The sequence below is a fragment of the Callorhinus ursinus genome, unplaced genomic scaffold (genome assembly GCF_003265705.2).
Source record: "Callorhinus ursinus isolate GAN/ISIS: 27379988/994484 unplaced genomic scaffold, GSC_fseal_2.0 scaffold9, whole genome shotgun sequence".
In the NCBI taxonomy this organism is placed as follows: Eukaryota; Metazoa; Chordata; class Mammalia; order Carnivora; family Otariidae; genus Callorhinus; species Callorhinus ursinus.
This window is the reverse complement of record NW_027397071.1, coordinates 49,837,579-49,854,943: the sequence shown is the minus strand read 5'-3', so window position 1 is coordinate 49,854,943 and position 17,365 is coordinate 49,837,579. Positions and strand designations below refer to the sequence as shown.

At 41.9% G+C, this 17,365-nt stretch overlaps 1 protein-coding gene across 1 annotated transcript in view; it reads left to right on the top strand.

Moving 5' to 3' along the window:
• PGM1 (phosphoglucomutase 1) overlaps positions 1 to 17,365 on the top strand; it is a 59,941-nt gene that overhangs the window by 28,543 nt on the left and 14,033 nt on the right. The window contains exons 2-7 of the mRNA XM_025871768.2: positions 3,443 to 3,605; positions 3,938 to 4,084; positions 5,584 to 5,709; positions 8,075 to 8,265; positions 9,540 to 9,694; positions 12,407 to 12,522. Coding sequence (XP_025727553.1) covers positions 3,443 to 3,605; positions 3,938 to 4,084; positions 5,584 to 5,709; positions 8,075 to 8,265; positions 9,540 to 9,694; positions 12,407 to 12,522 — 898 coding nt within the window. The remainder of the gene's footprint in view (positions 1 to 3,442; positions 3,606 to 3,937; positions 4,085 to 5,583; positions 5,710 to 8,074; positions 8,266 to 9,539; positions 9,695 to 12,406; positions 12,523 to 17,365) is intronic.

The following is a 17,365-nucleotide window of genomic DNA, read 5'->3' as shown; positions in this document are numbered from 1 at the left end:
CTTTATTACACATTTATCTGGTGCATTTATGGACTGTAGAATATAATTTGCCTTTGTTAGAAGTTTCCCCTTGTTTTTATTTGCATAGAGCTGTCTGCATTTACAGGAAATTTTTTTTTACACGATGCTTCTGTGAGCTAAGAAGTACAGGAAATCTTAACGTACAAAAATAAGACATTAGTGGGACCCCATTTGTAATACTGAGATCTCGTTTGGTCTCCAGAGCTTTAAACTTAGAGATATGTTTAGAAATAAGAATATGTGTATATGGCCAGCGGGGCAAAGAACGTGGAACTTGTTTTCTTGTGGTCGTGTTTTTTAAAAGGAAAACTAAGTTTGCTCCCTGTCATGTTGGACGATAAACTGGCGGGTAAACAGTAAGGTATGCTGCCTTGTAGTGTGAACTGTGTTATGTAGGAAGGAGTAGCAGGAGAGGGGAGGAAGGACAGGAAAGGCTGTTTGATGGGGGGACTTTCAGTACCAGGTAGAGGGAGTTATCTGTAAGTTGGTAGACATTTGGGAGCCAGGGAAGGATTTTTCTTTAAAAAAAAAAAAAATATATATATATATATATATATATATATATTTTATATATATATTTTTAGTAAAGTATATGTAATGTAGAACTTAGTATGTCAGAGCCATTTTTAAGTGCACACTTCAGTGGTATTAATTACACTCACAATATTCTGCAACCATCACCATTATCCATTTCCAGAACTTTTTTCTCATCTCATCTGAAACTCTGTACCCACTAAACAATAACTTCCCATTTCTCCCCCACCCTCCACCCCCTGGCAACCTCTGTTCTACTTTCTGCCTATGAATTTGCCTCTTCTGTGTACCTCATTTAAATGGAATCATACAAATACTTGTCCTTATGTGTCTGGCTTATTTTACCTAGTATAATGTTTTCAAGGTTCATCCATATTGTAGCATGTATCAGAATTTCATTCCTTTTTAAGGCGGAATAATATTCCACTGTGTGTATATACCATATTTTGTTTATGCATTCATCTCTTGATGGACCTCTGGCTATTGTGAATAATTCTGCCATGAACATGGGTATACAAGTTATCTGAGTCCCTGCTTTCTTTTGTGTCTATAGCTAGAATTGGAATTTCTGGATCTTATAGTACAGGGAAGGTTTTTGCGTAGAGGAGAGACACAGAACTATGGTTTAAAAAGATGAACTAGGTGGGCCTAAGTTGGAGGGATAGATTCAGCCAGGGTAGAATAAGGAAGATACAGGTGGGGAAGAGAAAGGGGAGATTGAGTCAGGAGCTGTTGCAGTGCTCCAGACACTGTCAAGGGAAGGAGGGTAATAGAGTAATACCTCCTCAGTATCAGGCTGAGGATTAATATTCCCAAGGGTGATTCACAGGAGAGAGTCTTTGATCAGTTGTTACCTCTTCTTGGGCTGAAGAGAAAGAAGGTACCATGGACTTCCTTGCTTCTTTCTCTTGACTTTCTTATTCGTACTCCTGATCTAATCCCCTTATTCTTGGGCCATTACTGACTGTAGATCTCACCCTAAAGAATGGTGGTAGAATAAGGGATGACTCGGGTGATGCAGCTTAATATTCATTCACCAGTCTCCCTCTCCATACCAAGTACATATAAGATCTGAGTACAGGTCAGTATAATTGATGTGCAAGTATGTGCAAGTATAATTTCCAGATAACTCCATCACCACTCTGGCTGATTAAATTGCCATCCTTAATTAAGCCCCTCCTATTGAAATTATGGAACTGCTCACCCATAGACTTCCACTCTTATCAGAACCCAGATACTGCTATAAGGGAGAGATGTTACTGTTCTCACTGTATTGAGTTAGCTATTAATGGCCAGCTGTAATTCCTAATTTGCCACATGGCCTTGCCCTGTCATCTATCCCAGTGCCTCCCATACCACCTTTCCATAAACACTTATTATTGCTTTTGGATGAATACAAGAATGGACAAATGGGCAGCATCATAACTTTGGACCTCAGCTTCTATACATCAGTCCTAGGGAGCAACTATGAGAATGAATCGAACATGCCATGGGTTTTAGAAGGCACTCTGCGGCTCAGTGATAATCATTAATAATGATTTCACACCGTCAGCAGGTCCCTTTAGTCTACAGAGGAGCCTAGTTATTAGCACCTACCTTGGTCATCATCACTTCCTGAGGGAGGCAAGGCATAGCAAATGTATTAGTCTAACAAACATTGTTCTGAGATGGACAAAATGAGAGCCAAGAGGTGACTGAAAGGAACTGGCTGCTTCCTGGGAGATGGTTGGCAGCCGAGGGGCTGATGATAAGGCAGGCAAGCTTTCAGTGACTTGTAGGATGGCAGAGGTAACAGTCCCAGAAAAGCTTCCCCAGGGAATCCAGGTATCATCAGACACATTTTCCACCATAAGTCATTTCTTCAAGCATGTTTATCTTGGGTGGGGCAAAAAGAAATAACAAATGGAAACGTTAAAACATTCCTGTCCCTTTCTTCTCTCAGAAGGGAGAATGAAATGAGGGCACAAACTCGTCATTTTATAAATGTTTTGATGCAGTAGTCAGGTTTTCTCCCAAGTATGTTCAAGGAACTGATGGGACTTCTTCCTTCTTTTCCAACTTGGGTCATGTTGAAACAAATATAAATTATGTTTTAGTGAGGGAAGATTTAGGAACTGTGCTGATAACATCTGTGAGAGGTACGGGAAGGTGAGTTAAGAACACAGCAAAGTACCACCTGTGGGTGGTTCTGATTGGTTTAATCAGTAACAACCCCCAGCATCTTCTGCCTTCGGCCCAGTAGGTAACCCAGGTATACCCTCACATGGGTAGGTGTGTCCTGCTTGGAGGAGACCACCATATCAAAATCCAGGCTTGACTGGAAAGATAAGTTTATGAGATGCATTTTGTAAAACTCTTCATATAAAGTTTGCCTTTTTTACCTTTTTAAAAAAAATTTTAATTCACAAAAAGCCTTCTCTTCGGGTAGAATTCCTTTAACAAGCTAAACTTAAATCTCACCCCCACCCCACAGTGTGGTTTGAAAGTATGATTGAACTGGATAAAAATGTGGGTTTTCTAACAATTTTTCAGTGAAAATTATGAACCTGGTCTGGAAAGACTGTGTTTCAAATACTCTGTTTTCTTGCCAGATACTTAGAGCTCCCCCAGACCACACACTATTTTAAAACTACAAAGTCCCAAAAAACTCTCTGAAGGAATGGCTTTATTCTACAATGCTGATTCTACTTCAATAATAATATTATTCAACAGTAACATTCTAATTCATAAGAAAATAATAATAACCCAAGCTGCAGATGTTCATTAAAGGACACCTTTTCTGGTTCAATACTATTTCTTTGTCCATCTGCCTGTTGTTTTGGTGTTTCTGTGCAGTAGCTCTGGATTTATTGATGTTCAAGTGTGCGTTCTGGATTTCTTCTCTCAGATTGGTCGCTTGGTTATTGGGCAGAATGGAATCCTCTCTACCCCTGCTGTATCCTGCATCATTAGAAAGATCAAAGCCATTGGTGGGATCATTTTGACAGCCAGCCACAACCCAGGAGGACCCAGTGGAGATTTTGGAATCAAATTTAATATTTCCAATGGAGGTGAGTTTGCTGTCATTTTGAGGATAGTCAATTTCTGTTCATTAGGATAAACTAATCACCGAGGCCTTAGAGGGCCAGGGTTCTGGTTCTGATCCTTAGCAAGGGAATTCTTTGTTTCCTTTTGGTGACAGTGGAATGCTTCTCATTCTGCTGAACCTGCATATGAGAAGCCATGCACGAAGGATCCTTAACATATTTTCTTTTAGAAAATTTTGGTTCTTTGCTTCCTAAATGATGGAATGGCTCGTTAAGAGGAATGGATGAGTTCTGTGTTCTTTGTATTTTCATGTCAGTCCCACGAAATGACCCACGGTTCGCTGTTTGATTTCCAGGTCCTGCTCCAGAAGCAATAACTGATAAAATCTTCCAAATCAGCAAGACAATTGAAGAATACGCAATTTGCCCTGACCTGAAAGTAGACCTTGGAGTTCTGGGAAAGCAGCAGTTTGACTTGGAAAACAAGTTCAAACCATTCACTGGCACGTTGACTCTCCTTCCCCCCTGCCCACTCTAGTTCCAACTTGAACAGTTTGCCTTTCAAGGTTTTACAATGGGTCTTCAGTTTTGGAAAGATTGTGGTCAATAAGCTTTGCATGCCTTAATTAGCAGGTCTGGAGTTGGGGCTGGGAGTCCAGAGACCTGGGCTCTCAGGGCCCTGCCAGGAATCAGCCCTGTGACTTTGGGTAAATCATTTCCAACTTTCTAGGCCTTGGCTTCCATACCTATAAAATGAATAGCCTTGACTAGAAGACCTGTAAGATTACATTCATAGCTAACTTTTATTGAGCTTTTATTGTATGCCCAGCTCTTAACATGCATTATTCCACTTTATTCTTACAGAGCCCTGTGAGGGCAGCACTATCTGTATTCAGTTTTTCCAGATGAGGACACAAAGGTTGAGAGAGCTTACGTGCCAAGCTCAAGATCCCATAGGCAGTGAGTGGGAAACCAGATTCAGACCCAGGTGTGAATGATTTCAAAGCCTGGGCTTTGATTCTTTATTTTTTCTGCCCTAATATTCAATAAAATCAAAGTCAGCCATTTTGGGGGCTAAACTAAAACTCCCCGCATAGGCAGCTGTGGTAGACATTTTGTGGTTGAATGCCAAGGTATTACCAGTAATTGATGGAGTAAATGTTTATAACTTCGTTCATATTAACACAACAATGATGAGATGGTTAGTAAGGCAACTTGTGTTTTGACCGTTCTAATGGGTACTCTTTCCTCTGGATTGCAATTTGATGGAATGCATATTTTTGTTTGAACCTACCCATCGAGAGCTCGGCAGTTGCATCCTAACAAAGATAAACCGGTGCCTTGGTACATCTTGAAGACAAATTTTAGGGTTTAGGAAACACCAGTAGAGAGTTTCTTAAACTCTTGACATTTTGAAAATGTTCTGACCCCTGCACATCCAACAGGAACAATACGAAGTTCTTATATTTGTTTTATTCCTTTAGTGGTGCATGTGAAAAGTGGTTTATAAAAAATTTTTCCCCCTGCTTTTTACCATTAAGTCCCGTGGCAGTGGGCCTAGGAAAAGGAAAGAAAAGTGGACATTACATTTTGTGTTACTTGTGAATAGGACTAATAACATTTACCTCTCAGGAATATTGTTAGAATTGAATAAGAGATCATGTAACAGGCCGGGCATATTGGAGCTGCTCGATAATTATCCTTTTAAAGTAGCTATGGTGGGTTTACAGCAATATAATCATTTTAGAAGGTAATATTTCTAAAAAAAATTTTTTTGAGGGGGGTGGGAGGGGCAGAAGGAGAGAGAGAGAGAGAATCCTAAGCAGCCTCCACGCTCAGCACAGAGCCCGACATGGGGCTCAATCTCACGATCCTTGAGGTCATGACCTGAGCCGAAATCAAGAGTCAGATGCTTAACTGACTGAGTTACCCAGGCGCCCCAAGAATAGTATTTCTTAATGTGTTTAGTTCCCCCATCTTTTAATGTTGCTTGTTCTCACAGTGGAAATTGTGGATTCAGTGGAAGCTTATGCTACAATGCTAAGGAACATCTTTGATTTCAATGCACTGAAAGAACTGCTTTCTGGTCCAAACCGACTAAAGATCCGTATAGATGCCATGCATGGAGGTATGGAGCCATTTTTCTTCCCTTCCTTTTTCTCAGAGATATGAAGCTGCTATGTTATGTATCATGATGCTTTAATAAGCCTTTTCTCAAGACTCTCTGCTTCACCGTTTTTAAATAGTGATTTTTGCAACCGTATCAGGGCACTATTCACGTAGATAAAAATCTAATTGTGTACAACAAAAAATGGTAGAGACATTCCTCATGGTAAGGTAGTGCGAATGTCAGAGTTTTCACACTAAGCATCAGGTTTTGAGTAACATGCCACTGTTTTTTGTGGATGCTTCTTCCCCCTCAGGAGATACCTTACATTCTTCCTAAACGCCCCCATCTATTCCAAGGGTGTGGGTGTCATTTGCTGGATGAGGTAAACATGCTCCTGAGTCCCATACCCCACTCAGCTGCTCCCACATGTGCCTTTTCTTAGAAGAGCAGAGCTTACAAGAGCAAGCTGAGGATTAAATTCAGGAACAACAGTTGGGTGTCTCTCCCTCTTCTTCCTCTGTGGGTGTGTGGCCAGGTCAGCAGAGACAGCAGCCATCATTGTGGACTAGAACCATGAGGCTTTCTCACATGGAGGAATATGGGAATTCCCAAGCACTGAGGTTGTTTGTTTTGTAATAAATTTAGAATTTTAGAATCTTTGAGCAGGAGGGATTCTCCCTGGTTTTGGAATCCAGCTGCCTGCCTGGTTGGGATTGAACCCTTTCGATGGTGCCATTAGGGCTTCCTGTTACACTGCAAAACCACAGTTAGAAAACCTTCTTCTGGTGGGCTGAAATCTTCCATCCCTGAACCTCACCTTTGAGTCCTAAGTTGCCTCTGGAGTCTCACACAATGAGTCTACTTCCTTACTTGGATAATAGCTATTTTGTCATTTCAAACCATTCAACAGGCACCTATTGAGTACCTACTACATGTGTGCATGGGGGTAGGCAGGGACTTAGGGACTTGTGATGCTTGGGGAGATGGGATGAGTGGAAAACTACCAACAAAATGAGGGTTAGATAGAATTTCAAGTTTTCTCTTTGGGGTGTGGAAGAAGGCATATCTAGACTAGTAGTATCAAAAAAGGTTTCCTGGAAGTTGGCAACCAACTCAGCTTTTATGAAAGAAAGATCTAGGACGGTCATTTCCAGCTGAGGCAATGGCTGGAGCAAAGCCATTAAGGCTTAAGAGATGTTATGTTAGGGAAATGAGGAGAATGGCTTAAGAATGGGCTTTATATGTTAACTAACTAGATTTTAAGTAAAAACTAGAAATACAAAATAAAAAGAATGGGTTTGTGATGAGGTGTGGGGTGGGGGAAGCTGGTCATGAAGTAGACTTCGTTCTCCAGAGCTTTCGGGGGTTCCTCTAATGCCTCAGTTTCTGTATCCATCACAGTCCTGGGTGCCTTGACCTTATTCTGTGGTGTGTCCATAGCCTCCTTAACATGTGACCCCTAACTGGAGAAGCGTCTTCTACCCTGTTCCAACCTCTGTGGCCTACATTGGTGTCTGTACCTTCCTTGATGAAAAGACATTCTCAGCATTTTAGAGATGAATGTTCTTGGGAGTTGTACAAAATGTCACCATAAAAGTATGTGACTGGTTTTTCCTCTTGTTGGTAGTTCTTACTTTTTGTTTGTTTGTATTTTTAGCCAGTTTGTCTGATAGCTGGATATAGTAGGAAGATTAGGGCTCTGAATCCCTGTTCCCACTCCTACTAGATATGTAAATTTGGACAAATGGCTTCATCTCAGACCGGTTTTCTTATCATAAAGTAGAGGTGGTAATCATAATGCAAATATTTATAACATATGTGCCAGGTACTATCCTCAGGGCTTCCTCTCTATTAACTTGTTGAATCCTCACACCAGCCCTATTAGGTAGCTACTATTATTATCCTCATTTTGCAGATAGGGTAGCTGGAGGCACAGAGAGATTAAATAATTTTCCAGAGTTGTATAGCCCATGATTAACTGAGCTGGGATTTGAACCCAGACACTCTGATTCCAGAGTCCAAGCTCTTTAAGCACTAAGCTCTTACCACATTGTGAGCTCTTTTTGTTTTTGAAGGAGTGAGAAAATGGTTGCAAAGCACCTGGCAAGGTGTGTAGTAGCACCTTCATAGAAGCTCACTCCCCTCCCTTCCCCCATTCTCCTTCATCAACTAGCCCCACCTTTTCCAACTGAACCCCTCATTATTCCTTTTGGCAAAACCTTCCTTCCCAGTCAGACTTACCTCTCTGCTGGCCCCTGAATACAGGCTTCCTGTTCTCACTGTCATTCATGCCATTCTCCTTAGAATGCCTCTTCCTCCTCCCCCGTTCCTGACAAGCTTTCATAAGTCATAGTTTCCGATTCTCATTTCACATTTTATGTAGTTGTGGGACCGTATGTGAAGAAGATCCTCTGCGAAGAACTGGGTGCCCCCGCAAACTCAGCAGTTAACTGTGTTCCTCTGGAGGACTTTGGAGGCCACCACCCTGACCCCAACCTCACCTATGCCGCTGACCTGGTGGAGACCATGAAAACAGGAGAGCATGACTTCGGGGCTGCCTTTGATGGAGACGGGGTGGGTATAAGGGCGTTTAAGTGAACTCTTATGCGGGCCAGGCCTGGTCCTACAAAACGGGGAGAAGCAGGCTGCTTCCGTCAGGCCCTGTGGGCTTCGTGAGTGAGTGACCGTCGAGGAGTCCTCACTGCACATGGGGTCAGGGCTAAATTATTAGAAGACCCTATTGAAGAGAAATGAGTCCATGAAATGTCACCCATGTGTTTAGTTTTAGACATTCGTGTTTTCTAAGAGTGGCAGGGTGATCGGGGCTCAGTTACGATATAACGACTGGTGTTTCGTGAGCTGGTCAGGTTCTAGAAATCCATCCTAGGTTTATTCAACCTTTGGCCTTATAATATACCTGTTTGTTCATTCGCATCAGCTGAAAGATAAAACTATAATGAGAGAATTAACCTTTCATTCCTTCTCTATATTAGTATCTTTAATAAGCAGTCTGTTTTATTTACATTGGTGACTATACAACAGACAAGGAAGAGATGTATTTTAGTTAGGTTTGTATCCTTGGTACTACACATGTTTTACTTAGCCAAAAATATATTTTTATTGCTCTTGTTATTTAAATTCAGCCAGAATCCATTATTTCTTAAAAAAATGAATTTACCCATATCAAAATTTTGGAAAATTAAAAGGGTCCCTGCAATGCTCCTTTCCAAAGCAGTGCATGATGGGAGTTTTCCCTCCATACTTTGAGTTACTGGAGTACTTCCTTATACTGGGCACCAAGGAAGCAGTGAAGGTGGCAGCCATGTTTTTCTGGGTCCTGTATCAAATGGAGGGGCCGTGATTTAGGAGCCCTTTCTTGAAGAAATCTGCTTTGTTCCTTGAAAGATGCCTGGTAGACCCACCAAACTATGTGAACAGCCAACATTTCCTTTCTTATTTCGATCTCTTCTCTCCTTTGGGAGAGAGGTGATTGATTCCAGAGTTTGGAAAAGGTCTGGGAGGTTAAAGTCAGCTGGCCTCTGGAGGAAGAACAGAGTTTTTGGTTCAGAAGGAGTTTGTGCTTGCACTTTAATTGAAAACAGTTTTAGTTTTCTGGCTTGGGGGCGCCTCTGGTGTAGTGGTATACTGTGCAGATCCATTAGAAACAAAGTCCAGTGTTTAGAACCCAGTATGAATAAAGGTATCAGTTCTATAATTTAAAATCTAATTTAAAATTTAATTTAAAATTTATAATTTAAAATTTTATTCCCCCATGTAAGATAGTTTTGTTTTTTTTTTCCAGCAGTTTGATTAAAAGCTCTTTCTTTGAATCCCCCCTTCTCTCAAAGGATCGAAACATGATTCTGGGCAAGCATGGGTTCTTTGTGAACCCTTCAGACTCCGTGGCTGTCATTGCTGCCAACATCTTCAGCATTCCGTATTTCCAGCAAACGGGGGTCCGAGGCTTTGCCCGCAGCATGCCCACGAGTGGGGCCCTGGACCGGTAGGTCTCCATTCCCTTGGCCCTCACCAGGCTCTTCTCCCCTTGCAGCTAGGGCATCTGAGGCATAATATGTGCTGTTTATTTTATTAAGCATTTTTTATTGAAGTATAATTAATATACAGTGTTTTATTAGTTTCAAGCACAGAACATTGATTAGGCAATTCTGTGTATTACTCAGTTCACCACAATAAGTGGAGTCCCCATCCGTCATCATACAGTGTTATTGCAATATTACCGAATGTGGTCCGTATGCTGTGCTTTTCATCTCTGGGACGTGTACCTCTTAATCCCCATCACCTGTTTCACCATCCCCTCACCCACCTCCTTCTGGCAACAACCAGCTTGTTCTCTGTATGTAAGAGTAGGTTTGTTGGTTTTTTTGTTTTTTCTGTTCCACATATAAGTGTTTATTTTATGAGGGAATGAGTGGGTTTTTTCTGGATTAGATGTTCCCTCCCTGTGCTTCCTTACGACCCTGTGCTTCTTCCATTCCAGCACTTACCACACTATTCCAATACCTTGTTTGCTTACCTGTCTGCCCTGCTAGACTATAAACTTCTACAGAGAAAAGACTGTCTTATTCACTAAAGTATATACCGTGGTATACCTGGCACATAGTAGGACACACACACATACACACATACACCCCTTTAAAAAAGGAATGACTGAATGTTTCTGAAGAAATGAATGGATGGCAGCCCCACAGTACTGATGACATCACTCTGGAGAACCATCCCTGTCCTTTAGCAGTTGTACACAGAGTTTGAGTGAAAGAGCAGTTTGAAGGAATATCAGTATGTCAAAGAACTTCCAAGTCCATCCCTCGCTGGGTGCCCATCCATACACAAACACAGTATATGTTCATTTGTCCAAAATCCAAATAAACAGAAAGTTCAGATAGTTAAGGAAAATTATATTTAGTTTTTATGAGAAAGGACCCAGTGACAATAAACGCTTGGTATCTCAGATTTGATTGTTTATTTATTATATATTCCCTCATTTACAAAGGCTTTAAAGTGGCTTGTGTGACCGCATCTGAAACAATTAAAAAGTATAAATAATACATAATAAATGAGGACTAGGGAGAATGTTAATTAGAACATATTAGGTGCCCAGTAAATGTTTGCTGAATGAATGGCTAGGAATGAGTGAATAAATAAAAGGTCAAGGTCAGAGAAGAAAGCAGAATGGATATATCTAGGTTCTTCTGGTAATAGCTGATGTTTATTGAACATTGCCTTGTGCTAGACATGAAGTACTCTGTGTTTTAAATCATTTAATTCTCAAACCAACCTAATGAGGTCAGTGCTATCTATAACCGCACTTTACAGGTGGGGAAAGGACAAAGAAGTAACGTAAATTCCCAAGGTCACCCAGCTAGTAGATGGCTGAGTCAGAATTTGAACCCAGAACCAGTGCTCCTAATTGGGCCCAACTGGGCCATGTAGTAGTTTCCTGCTGTGGGGGAGAGAAGGGGGAGGGGTATGTGTTGACTCAATTTGTGCTAACTTCCCTTCAGCTAAGAAGAAGTTAATGATAATATTCATAGAATGGTTTATAGTCTTAATTGATCCTCACAGCAATCCTTATCCTAAAGAAGAGGAACCCAAAGGTCAGAGAGGTTAGCCATCTTATTGAGGACCTCACAACTAAATCAGAGCTAGAATTAGAACCTGATGCTTCTGCCGCCACGCCCTGCAGCTGAAACCCTGTGAGCTGGTTTCAGCCAGGCTGTTGTAATTAGACCTAGCAGGTCCTGAAATAACTTCCGTGTCATCCAAGAGCAGTTTAATTCTAGTTTTTGGAAAAATTGATAATCCACATATAGAATCACAATGGAAATAACTCATTACCCAGGTAAAAGTTTATTGTACTTTCAGCTTTCAAGCTTATAGATTTAATTTTCTTCAGATGTTAGAATCTAAATGTGACATTGCTTTGCAATAAGACGAGCATTCTGGAAGGCAGAACTTACTAAAACAGTGAATGAAATGTAGATTAGTCTTCCTTTTTAGAGGGAAAGGGATCTTTAAAAAAAAGTCATTTAAAGGTTCTAGTCTACAGATATATAGGAAGGAGTAAAAGATGTGTTGGAGGGGACAGGGGACCAGGGAGCCGTGTGGGGAAGTTGGCACAAATGGGAGACCCCCTGGACACTGTCCTTTCTGGGCCTTCTGGTGAAATGAAAGGAGCATTGACCAAGCAGCTGAATAGCAGGCCATTGGTCATCTTGGCTCTGGGACCTTAGGCTGGTCACATAACATCCTAGACCCTGTTTCCTTTTCTGTAAAATGGTGACCTCCTAGACCCAATATTCTATGATTCTGTGATTTGAAGTGCATCAAAACATCATTCTTTTGTTCTTTATGGAATGCTGATAGATGCAGTCTGTATCCAAAACATGTTGGGTTTAAATAGCCTCAAAAATAGCCTTGCACATTTTGCTACTGTTGTTCCTTCTAAGATATTAAACTCAGTGACCTGAATTAATTCTTCCTTCTTCCTCTTTTACCCCCTCTTCTGACTCCACGTATAAAAGCCCATTGTGCACAAGTTTTCTCCTACGATTTTCCACCCATCTTAGAATTATGTGTACCTCTGAGCAGTGCTAAATGGGACCGTTGATTACAATAACGGTTGCTAGTTTCCCTCCCTCACGTGGCTAAGCTAACAGTCCTGCTGTGATGTAACTTTGATTTCATGCCTTTGAAGGGTGGCTCATGCTACAAAGATCGCTTTGTATGAGACCCCAACTGGCTGGAAGTTTTTCGGGAATTTGATGGATGCAAGCAGACTGTCCCTTTGTGGGGAGGAGAGCTTCGGGACTGGTAAGTGCGTGGCCCCCGTGCTACCGTTTCCTTTCCTGTAAACAGGACTTGCGGAACGCTCCGACTGCTAAGGCAGGACTGAAATAGCACCGGTGGCCAATGTGTCCTAAATCAAGATGCAGTTTATTTATAACAACCCTGATGAAGTGTACACATTTGAAAAGCCGTGAGCGTGCTTAGCCGAGGAGGGCTAATTTTACTTTCAGAGGATCACATCCACCGAGACAGGAAGTTTGGGAGCCCCCTCGGGCTGCATGGTCACTGAGTCTGTAGAGATTAAACAGAGTGATAAACATATGTTTCTTCCCTCCGTGGCCAAGGAAACTTTTATAAATGTTTTCCTTTCTGGGAAGAAATATGGTGGAGCGAGTCAGTTTTTCTTTTTTATTTAAAAGGAGGTTGCAGCACAGCATTAAATCTTTCTCTTTAACAGGCCCAAGTTTGCTGTAGCAACAAGTTATGATTCATTAAGGTTAAATGAAAGGAGGCCATTAGGGTGGAGGGAAGTTGCTAGGTGATCAAGAAATTAAAAATATGTCCTTGGGGCGCCTGGGTGTCTCAGTCGTTAAACATCTGCCTTTGGCTCAGGTCATGATCCCAGGGTCTAGAGATTGAGCCCTGCCATCGGCCTCCCTGCGCAATGGGGAGTCTGCTTTTCCCTCTCCCACTCGCCCTGCTTGTGCCCTCTCTCTCCCTCTCAAAAAAATAAATTAAAAATAAATAAAAATCAATCTTTAAAAAAATATGTCCTTGTCCGTGAGGATGTCTGCATAAATTGTTAGACATGATGAGGGAGGGGAACGTGGTAGGCTAGGGGACCTTTCAGGACCCTTAGACCCTACTTTCTGTGCTGTCCTCCCTCCTCTCTGCCTGTCCAAATGCTGACCTGAAGTCCTACTTCCATGACCTTCCCTACTGCCTCACCCTACCGACGTCAGCGTCTCGCCTTTCTAAACGTCCGTTCAGGCATGTGGCCCTTTTCCATGTGTTGGTCTCCAGCCAGGTTGCAAGGTACTTCGCTGACTGAATTTCTTCTCCTTTTAGTCTTTTTATCCAGTATTTTGAAGTAAAAGGACTGATCTTGGTCCTTCAGTACGAGAGCAAAGCAAAGATCGAAGTCTAGCCTTCTATAAGCCTTGTAACTGAGTTGCAATTCATACCTGGTTCAAGAGAATAGAATGCCGATTTTATTTTATTTCATTTCCTACAAGTCCAGGGGTAGGGTGGGTAGAATGAGCTGGTAAATTTGAGACACCTGTATACAAAGTTCTCAGAAGTGTAATGTCCTTGAGGGAGTGGTAATGTTCCTTGGGAATGAATTGACTTGATAGAATTGGAGGATATAAGAAAGATGGATGCGTCTTGGGATTGAACAGTGTCCACAAAGAAAACTTGATGGTTTCCCATCGTTTTGTGTCTTTGGTCAGAGGATACAACAAGGCTTAGCCCTATCCTGCTTCACAAAATATGGATGATGCCCATGTTACTCCGTGGGATACCAGATGAATGCCCATGAACCCATGGAGGTGGTCTTATTCCATGAAATACCGCCCCCCCAATGTTATCAAGTGCAGGCTTGCTTTCAATCATTCTTTTCTATGGATGAAGCTGTCTTTGAAAGCAGGGACCATGTCTTAACCTTTGGTTTCCTAACCCCCTGCACCTGTATCAGTGCTGAGCATAGTGAAAGGGAAAAGAGTTTAGAACAAGGTTTCCCGGGATGTTTGGGTGTGTGGAAGGATACTAATTCCAGGAGAGGGTTCTGAGTTCAGCAGAGATTGGAAAACTTGGAACACAGCTCTCTGCCTTGGATATTCGTAATGATATTAGCATTTGAAGATTCCAAAACATTCTATTGTAAGGAATCATGTTTGTACAGTTTTACCTAAACATAGTTATAGCTGCATCTCTCTGTCTTTGTGTGTGTGTGTGTGTGTGTGTGTGGTATATCTAGCGACATCTTGCCCCACAGATCTGTGTGGGAAGCACTGGGCAAGGTGGGTGCCAAGCCTGGAGCCATGTGGGAGTCCCTGATGTGGACTGGCTGGGAACACACCTGGAGACAGCATAGCACAAGGGGCTCCTCTCACGTGACAGGGCTTCACCTACTGGAAGGCAGCTTGCAGGTCCTCTCCTCTCCAGCTACCCATCCTTACTTCCCCCGCTCATTCCTCACTCCACATTGTTTGTATACCCAGCACCAGCTTCTCGATGCTTCCAAGTTCACCATTGCCTCTCTTAGATCATGTCCAGAACTGAGCCCAAATCCATGTGTGACCTAACTGAGAAGTAAAGACTAGAGTGGGATGATTATTTGTAGAGAACTGGGCCCTGTGCTTTTTTGGAAATAACTTTCACTTATGTTAGCTTTCAGGACATTTCTTAATACTGTTTAGCCCATATAATGTTGATAATTAAGTCTCTTTAAGTTTTTACTCAGGAGAATTTGCCAAGAAAATTTGTCGTTCACTTTACATTTAAGGGATTGATTTATTTGAACCCGGACATTAGACTTTAAATTATTTCTTGTTAAAGTTTTTTCCTCTTTATTTATTTATGAACCCATTCAAATACTAAGTGCTAACCATGCTTTTATCTTCCCTTTGTGTAAGACTTGAATCACAGACCTGTACCTCTGAAACAAATAGTACATTATCTGTTAAAAAAAGAAGATAGTAGGAAGGGAGGGAGAATTCAGAGGGGGAGATGAACCACGAGAGACTATGGACTCTGAGAAACAAACTGAGGGTTCTAGAGGGGAGGGGGTGGGGGGATGGGTTAGCCTGGTGATGGGTATTAAAGAGGGCACGTACTGAATGGAGCACTGGGTGTTATTCACAAACAATGAATCATGGAACATTACATCAAAAACTAATGATGTAATGTATGGTGATTAACATAACATAATAAAAACAAAACAAAAAATAAAGAGAATGCATCAAGAGAATAATCCACAAACTCTCTTTCTCTTTGAAAAAAAGAAAATTGTTCTGTAATGTTTCTGAAACAACCATTTTGAAAACCAAGCTGCATAGCTCTGAGTCTATACTGCTGTGAGTGAGTAGCATCTGAAGTTATTTAACTGAACTTCTGCTCTCCTTGCTTATAGAGGAGTTCATCTCCACCTGCTAGTCCCTTGCTGGTGAGTGCTTCCCACAGTTTCTTTATAGAGTTTCTCAGGGTGGACATTAGTGACTACACAAGCTTTGCAGTATTTCAGTTCTGTAGCTTCACTGAGTATAGGGTCATTTATTTCTGTATTTTTCCAGGTGAGAGCAGAGGCAGTTTCTCAGGAAAGCCTTCCTAACCTTCCACTGTGGGTCCACTCCCCTTCTTATTGGCTTTCATGGCACACGTACTTCTCCTTTGTTGCATATATTACAGCCGTAAATTTTAAAATTACTTATGATTACTTGATTAACATCTGTTGGCTCCACTAGACTGTAAGTTCCATGAAGACAGGAATCATGTCTGTCTTATTCTCCATCAGATCCCCAGAGCCTCCTATAAAGGCCAGCATGGAGTAGGGGCTCAGCAAACACTTGTTGAATAAATGAGTGCATGAATACACTATTCACTTGGCACCCTCCAGTTAGACAAACAGATCCTGGTGTTGGGAATGAAAAGACTTTAAAAGTCATTCGGTGTGATTGCCTGCGTGTTGTTGGAATCATGGTTGGCAGGCAGTGCTGTTCGACTTAAACATCTGCCTCAGTGGAGAATCCTTACTTTACCTCTTCGAGCAGTCTGCGACTCTTGTGGGGACTCAACACCATTCCCACTCTGTAGTCCAGAGTCGGGGACCCAAGATCTTTGTGAGAACAGATGAGCTTTTATAAAGGAAAAGAAGTTTACTTGCAAAGAGGTGCGAAGGAGTCAGACTTCAGAAGAACCGGCTTACCCAGTAAACCACCAGCATGTCAGAGCACAAGCCATGATGTTACTAATGTTACCAAGCATACATTAGTCTGTCCATGATGGAGGAACAGCAACGGCCTCTCAGGATTATCATAGCCACAGAGGCTAGGACACTTGCTCACACATCAGCATTACAGATGCTGGAGTAAAGGGACTCAGAAATGGGCACCAGAACTGGACAGGCTGAACCTATTATTTTTGGTTGATCTCATGATGCAAAGTTATTTTTCCCCCCTAACAATGGATGATGATATATGTGTTTACACACAGGCAGAGGGCAAGGTGGTGTTCTGTCCCATCTTGAATTTGTTGGGAAATTGGGAAGGCAATAGAAAGTGAAGTCCTGAATAGAATAGAATGTCACTGCTTTGAAACTCTTCCCCAGGAAAATGGGGGGCTTGAGAAAGAGGGATAGGAAACCGTTGAAGATGAACCTGGTATCATATAGAAATATGCCAGTAAATTATTATCTGGCCAGGCCTAAAGAAACAGTTTTTCCTGTTTCATCTTTAAAAGGTTTTAGCGATGATGCATCCTACAGGAGTGATGACTTGAAGAAGTTGAGCACTGATGCTTTGCAAATTTCTTTGGAAAAGTTTTTAATGTTGGTATTTCTTTTCATTGACTCATTCCTCAAATGTTTATTGAACTTTAACTGCATCCCAGATACTGAGTGAGGCTCTGGGGGGCACGATGCATATGGTCTCGTGCAGGGCTCTGTAGAGTCCACATTTGGGGCAAGAAGTCAGACCCTGGCCAGGTAATTACAAGTGTGCAAAGTGATCGGTGGTGAAATACAGGGGGTCCTGGGAGCTTTATTGGCAGGGCACAATCTGGTTCTATGGTATAGGGCATTAGACTTTCTGTCTGGCTCTCTGCACATTCTGATTTGCACAGCTCTTGAGTACATTTTCCTGTAGGTAAA